Source organism: Echinops telfairi, unplaced genomic scaffold, assembly GCF_000313985.2.
Source record: "Echinops telfairi isolate 266 unplaced genomic scaffold, ASM31398v2 ScPeMD7_7468;HRSCAF=8506_0, whole genome shotgun sequence".
NCBI classification, from domain to species: domain Eukaryota; kingdom Metazoa; phylum Chordata; class Mammalia; order Afrosoricida; family Tenrecidae; genus Echinops; species Echinops telfairi.
The window spans coordinates 44,393,298-44,402,903 of record NW_022111369.1 but is presented as its reverse complement, the minus strand read 5'-3'; the positions used below and the strand labels follow the sequence as shown (position 1 = coordinate 44,402,903).

General features: G+C 42.2%; 1 protein-coding gene across 1 annotated transcript in view; it reads right to left on the bottom strand.

Annotated features, from left to right (window-relative positions):
- Nucleotides 1–359: 359 nt before the first annotated feature.
- The window catches only part of PPEF2 (protein phosphatase with EF-hand domain 2), a 41,060-nt gene continuing 31,813 nt past the window's right edge, over nt 360–9,606 (bottom strand). Inside the window, 6 exon segments of the mRNA XM_004703384.2 lie at nt 360–459; nt 462–671; nt 2,887–2,974; nt 3,883–4,046; nt 4,637–4,743; nt 8,847–8,989. Coding sequence (XP_004703441.1) covers nt 419–459; nt 462–671; nt 2,887–2,974; nt 3,883–4,046; nt 4,637–4,743; nt 8,847–8,989 — 753 coding nt within the window. The 3' untranslated portion in view covers nt 360–418.

The following is a 9,606-nucleotide window of genomic DNA, read 5'->3' as shown; positions in this document are numbered from 1 at the left end:
CAACCATTATATAATAAACACTGAAGTCATGACAAGTAAGAAAAAATACATAAGTGATACAGTCCATACGTTTGTGTCATGGGATGATATAAATAATTTTTTATAACTTTCTTTTACCAGTACCTCATTTGAAAAATAATAAATAAAAGGAATAAAACGAAAACATGAGGGGACTATGTTACAGTGGTGAGCTTCAGGATTTAAAATATTTAGAAGTGGGTTCTACCATATGAAGTGTCTGAGCTGAGGAATTGCACACACAAACACAGAACCTAAAAGGGACACAAAATGTTCACAGACGATTCTGATGCATAACGTTTCAGGATAAAGGTCTATCCATCCACGCAGAAGGAGGGCATTTCAGCCATCAGTTCAACATGGCTAAGGAGGCAGCCTGGGTGATGGAAACCGGCTCTTCTCAGGGCATGCCCGGGCTGTGGCAGCCACTGTCGTCAGAGTGGTGGCCGGTGGACCATCTGAGGGGCTGCCTTCCAAGCTGGTCTGCTCCACCAGGCGGGAAGCCTCCAGGAACTCGTTGATATCGATGTGGCCGTCCTTGTTGAAGTCAATGCTCCGAGTGAGGTCACAGATACAGTCGTCCGTGATGCTGATGTTCATGCGGGAGCTGAACAGTTTCCAGGTCTGCCTGAACTCGTCCAGGGAGATAAACCCTTACGAGAGAGAGGAAGGCACCTCAGTGAGTCAGATGGGGTTTAATGTTCATGTCCCCTGACATCTTTGCAACGTAACATGCTGCCTGCTGTCAGCAGGGTGGAGACATCGAAGACCGACTAAAACCTCTGTAGATTTTCTAGTAGCTCATTCAACTCCCGAGTAAATGAAACACACACACACACACACACACACACACACAGAGATCACCAATGATTCTCAACTGGGGTGATGATTCCCTACCCTGGGGGACATGTGGCAATGTCTGGAGACATGTTTATTGGTATGTCTGCAAAAGGGGTGCTACTGGTACCCTTCAATAAAGTTAAGCATGCAGCTAAGCATCCTTCAATGCACGGGATGCACCCCTGAACAAAGGATCACCAGGCTTACAACGGCAATGGTGCTGCTGCTGAGCAATCCCACAGGGAACCATCCCCAGCACACACGAGGACGTTCTGCTGATGAAAAGCTCTGGACACATACATCTATGTTCATTTGATGTTTTTTTACAAAGGTATCAAGATCATTCATTGGGGGAAAGAACACTCTTTCAAGAAACAGTATGGGAACAACTAAGACATCTACATGCAAAAGATAAATTTGGATGCCTACCTAACATCATATTTTTTTTAATTTACATCATATTTTTAAAAAATTTACTCAAAATGCATTGGCAATCTGACTATAAAAGCTAAAACTATAGAACACTTAGAAGAAAACATATGTGTAAATCCTTGTGACTTTGGATTAGGCGTCAGTTTTCTAAATATGACACCAAAAGCACATGCAAGCAAATAAAAAATAGGTCTACGGAACTTTATAAAAATTCCAAACTTCAAAGAATGTTTTCAAGTACATGACAAAGTCTTCCCAAAGAATGGGGAAAACAGTTACTAGTAACACAGGTCTATCTGACGAGGGTCTAGCCTTCAGAAATATGACGAACCCTTCCAACTCAACAATAAAAAGAGAAATCACCCAGTTCTAAAATGGGCAAAAGAGACAGAGAAATGTTTCTCCAAAGAAGAAACACAAATGGATAATAGGCAAATAGGAAATATATGAAAAGATAATCAATATAATTGGACATTATGGAAATGAGATACCTCACACCCTCTAGCGTGTTATAACCACACAGAGAGAAAAGAATTTTTGGTTAGGATATGGAGCAATTGAGACCTTACATATTACTAATGGGGGTATAAAATAGTATAGCCACTGTGGAAAACAGTTTGGCAGTTTCTCAAGAGTTAAAAGATAGAATTAGCATATTACCCACTCCACTGTTGGACACACACATACACACACACACACACACACACACGCACATCCAAGAGAACGGAAGACACCCGTTAACCCCCAAATTGTACACAAATGTTTATAGCAGCAGACTCACAGTAGGAAAGCAAAAACAACCCAATGCTCACCAACTTGTTTAATATTTTTTTAAAAAAAGATATATCCATACCAAAGGATATCATTCAACCACAAAGAGGAATAAAGCTCTGTCCATCTTATGACATGGGTAAACCTTGAAAACATCATGCTAAGTGAAAGACTTTTGATACAAGTGTCACATATTGTATGATTCGAGTTATATGAAATGCGTCTAAACAGGCCAGGCCAGTCCGTTAGAAGTGGTTGCCAGGTGTTGTGGGTTGGGGTATCTACTTGGGGAAATGAAATGTTCTAAAATGAATTCGTTACACAGCCTCCTGAATATGGAAAACTCCTAATGTGTACCTTCCATATAGGTGGATTTCATGGTATGTGAATTGTACCCTCATTGAAAAAAGAGTAATAACACTTTTTTCAAAAGCTCTTGGACCAATGGAAGCAAAAGGGTGAAGTGTACACATGACTCCTTGTCCATTTAGTGCGACTTCCTGTGAATCTATAATTGTTCAAACTTCAAATACTGAAGGCCTGTGGGTGAGATTGCAGAAGCCTTGCTGGTCCAGGCCCTCTTCATTACTTGTCTCCTCTTTTATGCACTCGTGTGGGACGCCACATCTTCACGATTCTCTCTCTCAGAGGAGCCTGTTGGTCCTCATTCTGCGTGTCTTCCTCCGTTCCCCACCCGCCCTTCTACACAGCAGCTAATTGCTTGTATGGCTCACGTGCTTTTCCAGTTTCTGCTACTAACCAGGAAGAATGCTGTACGGCAGATGGAGAGGTGAAACTACCACGCGTGTCTCCTGAATGCATTACCTGAATGATCACTATCTATGGTCCTAAAGATGGTCTCCAGGTTGGATCGGTTTCGATACAGTGTCTCCAGCAAACTTGACTGTATGTTCTGTAAGAAGAAAAACACCTCATTTCCCTTCTGTATCTTTTTTGATTAACACACAATCAACGCTGAGAACAATAGACGGTTGAAAATAGTGGAAGCCAACTCTCAACGCCCACTCTGTCTGTTCTACATATCAAAGAATCTAAAGGTTTAAGAAGTTCCTAGTCCAGGGTCTTCGATACACTATACTGCAGTCCATACTTACCCAATAAATGCATTTCTAAGGGGGCAGGCAGTATCGGGTCAAGGAAAGAAAGCAGCCGTGAAGCTAGCAGAGCTGGGTGTGCGGGCCTGCTCTACAATGTAGAACGGGCAGGTTTCTTAACCTCTCTAAGCGGCGTCTAAGTATGACCTACTGCTATCGAATGGCGTCTTACCCATTGTGAGCCAAAGGACAGAGGAGAACTGCTCCATAGGGTTTATGAGACTATGAATCTTTACCAAAGCAGACAGCCTCATCTTTCTCCTGGTGGGTGTGAACCACCAACCTTCCTGTTAGTCCAACACTTAACCCACCATACCACCAGAGCTCCATGATCTAAGAATAGTAGTGCTAAAGGGGGGTTAATAGTATTCATGGTTGTATAACCCCACCCAATGGGATTGAACAGCAGCATTGTATGTGAATGGATATATTGGAATGTGTAAGCTATGTCAATAAAATATTATTTTAAAAATACTAAAATAAAACCAAATAGGGCCAAATAATAACAGTAATACCTCCCTTTGAAGGTGGCTCGAGGATTAACTGAGGCCACATATGTAAACCACTTAGCCAAAGTCTCATGCACTCAACAAAGAGCCGCTGCCTTTTCTCAACTAGTCTCCCTTTAGGAGTCTCAAGATTTTGTTGTTTCCGATTCAAAGTTCTCATAAAGTCCATTGGGGCCCATGATCAATCACACCATTACCTCCCGGTTCAGCTGTTGCTTGACCAGGCCCTCCAGCCAGGATTTGTACTCCAGCAGGCTCTCGGGGGAGCCGCTCACCAGCTGTGGCCTCAGCATCCGCCAGGGCAACCCAAGACGTAGCACAGACTCCACGGCGGTCGCCCAGTCCCTCAGGGTGATGAAGCCTAAGAGAAGAGTTACATGGTGGACCCATCACCTATAGGCGTACACCTTTGAATCCTGACAGCCTCTCCATACATAATAACCATCACGGGCCTTCACCCGGTCTTTGTTGGTCACGGCAGAGTTGTCTGCACACGAGGACTGCCGGATAAAGCGCAGGGTGTTCAGACATTCAACGAAGACTGAGTATGCACCAAGTATTGCAGGGAGTATGTGTAATATTAATAATTATTTGCGATTTATCTGAAATTCACATTCACAGTTCTCTGTTTTCTCTTTGCTCCTGGAAATCTCATAAGACTTGAAATTAATAGCATATCACATCATACATAAAAAGCATCAGTTGCTTTACTTTGTTTCAAACCTCCTAAATCCCTCAGATGAGGAGGGGATTTCCAAAAGGTCATGGAAAAACAGAATCAAATGGCAATGGCATTTGCCCACAAACTTTCTGAAGCCCCTCTGATAGATTATTAACGGAAAATGCCTTGGCAGAGAGAGAGAGCCGATGTGCGTGACAAGACGTGGCTGTGAATTTGTGGATGTCACTGTTCTGCCTGCAAGGGTCTTTCTTCGACTTGACGAGGCTTACCAGGGTGACCTGCATCGTGCTTCTTAAATTCACCCAGAAGATCGGAAGAATGAGCAAATAATTTTTCTCGAAGAGCTCCCAGAGCTGACTCCTCTACTTTGCTGATCCTGGGACAGAAAAGGAAGACAAACAGTAAACTCCCAAGGGAAAAGCCACAAATCTGTACCAAATTTCTCCTCTTTCCTTACATCTCAAGAGCTCAGCCTTTGGGAGATGACTTCTAGCTCTCGTTTCTCCCCAGCCCCCCCTGCCAGTTTCCCCCATCTGTGTACAGATAGGGTGTGTGTTGTCCTCTCTGGTGACCAGGTTCTCTAGAAAGACCACCTCGGTGGGCAAGTTCTCCAGGCCTTAATGCGCCTGCCTCAGGACTGCTGTGATGATGAACAGACGAATTATGAATCCATGGAATCACTCAGTCAGTCACCATCTGTCAGCATCCTGCCTATCGTTTATTGGTGTGTTAAAAAGTCACAAGGCTAGACTTAATGAATGACATAATAATACGAATTTAGTATTTACTATTAGTATTAATTTGACTTTATGCATGTTAGGTCGAAAAGTAATGCTGGGCACGGCATTTGGCCCAAAGTAAGTGTTCAGTAAAGATCTGTAGTTGAGTGAACAAGACTATTGAAAGTACCCAAAGGCAAATATAACAAACAAACAAAACATTTCAATTATGTTTTCATTGATGAAGATCTCCCTTGAAGGTTGCAAATGTTTAGCATAAGAGCCCTTAACTTGGCTTCTCAGCATTATCAAAAAGGGAGAACCCAGGGCCTCGTTCTGGAGTTCTTGGTACCGCATGTCAGCATATGGCTTTTCAAACCCCTCATATGTTTAGGGACCGCTGGTTTGGCAGACCACTAAAAAGTTTCTGGTAAACTCTAGTCATAGACAGTTCTCATACAGGGCTGTGGTGTGACAACGTCCCCAGGAGCTATAAGGATTTCAAGGGATTATAAGGATCTCTGTGGCTAGGTCATGCACAGCACATATTAAGCACTTACTAAATGCATGGACCATCTCATTAATCTACCACTATCCACTGAATGGGCATGCTCATTAGTATGCCCTTCCCAGAGAGAGGAAGTAAGGAGCCCAAGGTCACAAAGCTAATAAGGAGTGTAGCCAGGAATCAAGTGCTGGCAGCCAGACTCCAGAGTAGTTCCGCTACTCGTGTGAGAGGTCAAGGTAACCAGTAGTAAGTGGATTCCAAATGAGGATTCCTCTAAGACAGTGGTTCTCAACCTGTCGGTCTTGACCCCTTTGGGGGTCGAATGACTCTTTCACGGGGGTTGTCTGATTCAGAACAGTAGCAAACTTACAGTTATGAAGTAGGAACGAAAATACTTTTATGGTTGGGGCGGTCACAATTTGAGGAACTGTATTGAAGGGTTGAGAACCCTAGGAAGGTTGAGAATCACTGCTGTAAGAAGACAATGTGGCCTTGGGTTTGTGGCTGGTAAGACATTGGTGATACCGGGAGGGTGGAGGGAAGGTGAGGGAGAAAGGGGGAACAGATTACAAGGATCTACATATTACATCCCTGGGGGATGGACAGCGGAGAAGTGGATGAAGGGAGACGTTGGACAGTGTAAGATATGACAAAATAATAATTATTTATAAATTATCAAGGTCCATGGGGGGAGGGGGGAGCGAGGAGGGAGGGGGAAATGAGGAGCTGATACCAAGGGCTCAAGTAAAAAGCAAATGTTTTGAGAATGATGAGGGAAACAAATGTACAAAAGTGCTTGACACAATGGATGTATGTGTGGATTGTGGTAAGATGTATGTGTGGATTGCATAAGCCCCCAATAAAATGATTTAATTATTTAAAAAAATTTAAGACATTGCTATGCCTACTCAGAGATCTTTCATTCCTTATTTCTAAATTCTTCATTGTGCTCACATCATTGACCTCTGGATAAATTAGATGATGTCCATGGATTAAGCCTCCGGGAATCCCCTCTGACTATAGACCAGGGATGTGAATAGCAGTGCTATTATGCAAAGTGCATTGGAAAATGGATTGTTGCAGGCGCAGTTAGGTTAAAACTTAACACCTTATGATTTAGTTTTTAATATTTTCTACTTTTTTATTGAGGTTTTTGTTTTACTTTGTTATTGTTGTTAGGTTTTGTGGCTGCTTTTTTTTTTTTGGTATTTTTTCTGTATATGAAATCCCAAAACCAGAAAACCAGACTCACTGCCATTGAGTCCCTGATAAACCAGCGGGACAGGGTGGCCTCACAGGGTAAACAACTGCCCTGTGAGTTTCTTAGGTTGTGACTCTTTGCAGAAAGTCCCATTTTCCTCCCACGGAGCAAGCAGCTATTGATTTTAAACTGCTGACCTTGCGGTTGGCAGCCTAATAATGAATGGTTTCTTGGGGACACAGCAGGGGTCGGGGTGGGTTGGGAAACAAGGAGTGGGGAGCTAATAACAGTGAGTACAAGAAAGAAAAACTGTGCCAAAATTGATTGTGGTGATGATTTTACAACTCTTCTTGATACACTTGAACTATTGATTTGTATGATAAGTGGATTATGTGCCAATAAAACTACTTTTAAAAAATGCTGGAAGGGAAAAAAGTATTAGATGTTGTACTCGAGGTAATGCAGTTGATGCACACTTCACAGAGCTGAGCATCCTTTGCCTCTTCGAGGTGCATACTCTTTTTAAGAAGCGTTTGTGTTATTTATAGGAGCCCCTAGTGATTCCTTTTGAAGGGATGAGTGGTTGTTGTTGTTGGGTGCCATTGAGGTGGTTTCGACTCACAGTGGACTTATCTGTGGACAACAGAGCGAAACCCTGGCCGGTCCTGCCCCATCTTCACAATGGTGATGCTTGAGTCTATTGGTGCGGCCACTGTGTCCGTCCTTCCTCTTTTACACTGCCCAGCTCCGTTACCAATCATAACGTCCTTCTCCGGGGACTGGTCTCTCCTGACAACGTGTCCTAACTACATGAGATGAAGTCTCCCCATCCTTGCCTCTCAGGAGCATTTATTTGTCTTTGCTTGTTCTTTTGGCAGTCTGCGTACTTTCAACATGTTTCGTGAGCACCACAATTAGTGACATCTATGTCATCAGGAATCACGACACTCCTGGTATGTGAGCTCCCCCCCTTGCCCCCCAGATGCTCATTTGGTAAGGCCGGAGTGAGAATCCGAAAACTGGTTTTTCATAAAGCTTCCCATGTGTTCTCTACACCACAGGTTCAACTATTACTTGAGCAATTAAAATTTCCACAGACTACTTTTTGAGGTGAGGGTAGCTAATGTTTAATCGCTCAAGGGTGATTTAAAATAATCTACTTTTACAGCATTCAAACAAGGTGTAGGCTAAACATTAATGTGTTCTCTGTTCATGGGATGGACGCTAACGTTGTCTATTTCTTTGGTTTGCTGGGTGCGTTAGACTAATTAAAGATGCATGGTCAGTATCACTCTTACTGTAGCTGTTAGCTGCCTGCACACTTTGAGATACCATCTCTGTGGAAGTCAGTATTGCATAATCATTAAGGGTGTGGGTTCTGAAGTTAGACTGCCTAGGTCAAAGCTATTATCACCACTTACTAGCAGTGTGCCCATGAACTAGCCAAGTATGATTCCTCAAAATATGTGCAAACTCATCTACAAAGTTCAAATTAATAATATTGATCTCATAGTTCTTTGTGGAATAGTATATCTAAAACTTTATAATAGCACTGGGTATGTGTTAAGTGGTCAGCTAAAGCTAGAACTCAGAATCATTTCAACAAATATCATTTAAAGAATATAACTTGCTTCCTTACCACCAAAAATGAGTCATTGTTAATAAATATGCACATTGAAATCTCTCTGTCAAATTGTCATAGAACCTTGGTTATGCTTTATGGACATAACAAAAGTCCTTTAAGGAGGTAAGAAAATAGAAGGGCAACCCTGGGAAAACTTGGTGAACTGGTATTATAGACTTTACCAAACCAAAGATCCATTCAGTGAGAATAATTTCTGCAGGAAGCAAATGTGTTGCTGCCATTGAGGATGAGAGACTTTAGAGTAGAGAGAGGAGAAGTCTGTTGCCATGTCTATTCTAGATCATTATATTGACATAGCTGATTTTTGAGTTCTTATTTGGAGTTTGATAAATGTAATGACATATGACACTTTAAAGATCAAACTCTGTAATTTTGTTTTTCTTAAAATCATCTTGTAATGTCTTGCCTTTGCCTCATGGTTAGCTCATGCGTTGCCTTGTTAGCTTGATACTGCACAATATGTGGGGTCAAGGCAGGCCCCAGTTTGACGTAGGCTCCTCTGTTACTGCCAACTTCATAGTAGTTGGAGGCAGAAAAGATGGTTAGCACCTGAATTGAAAGAGAAGAAAGACAAGTATTCAATTTCACCGAGAAACCTTTCACCCCCAACCCCAAATGTTGGCGTCATCAGGTTGATTTCAACTCATAACAACCCTTGTATGACAAAGTAGAACTGACCTATAAGAGTTACTAGGCTATAATCTTTACAGAAACCGGCTGCCAAGTTTCTCCAGCAGATGGTTGGGTGAATTAGAATCATTCACCTTTCATATATGGCCCTCCCCAAGTTCATGGGCTGCTACTACCTCTTGTACCATGTTGAGGCTACTTTTAAAAGTCATTAATATGTTTAGAGTCCCCCAAAGAGTAGAGGAGGGAGTAAGGCTCCTTAATTCATTCTCTGAGACAAAAATACTCTAATGCTAAAATAGACCACAAGAAAATAAAACTAAAGACCACTATCTCTTTTGAATATAGAAGTGAAAATCTCCAACAACAACAACAACAAAAAAAACACTGTAGAATAGAATCCCAAAGCATATTAAAAGCATTATGCAGTATGACCAGGTTGGGTTTTTTCCAGAAATGTAAGAATGGTTCATCGAAGTAATGCCCCTCATCAATTGAACAAAGGAAAAGAGCCACATGATCATCTCTAGGGATGC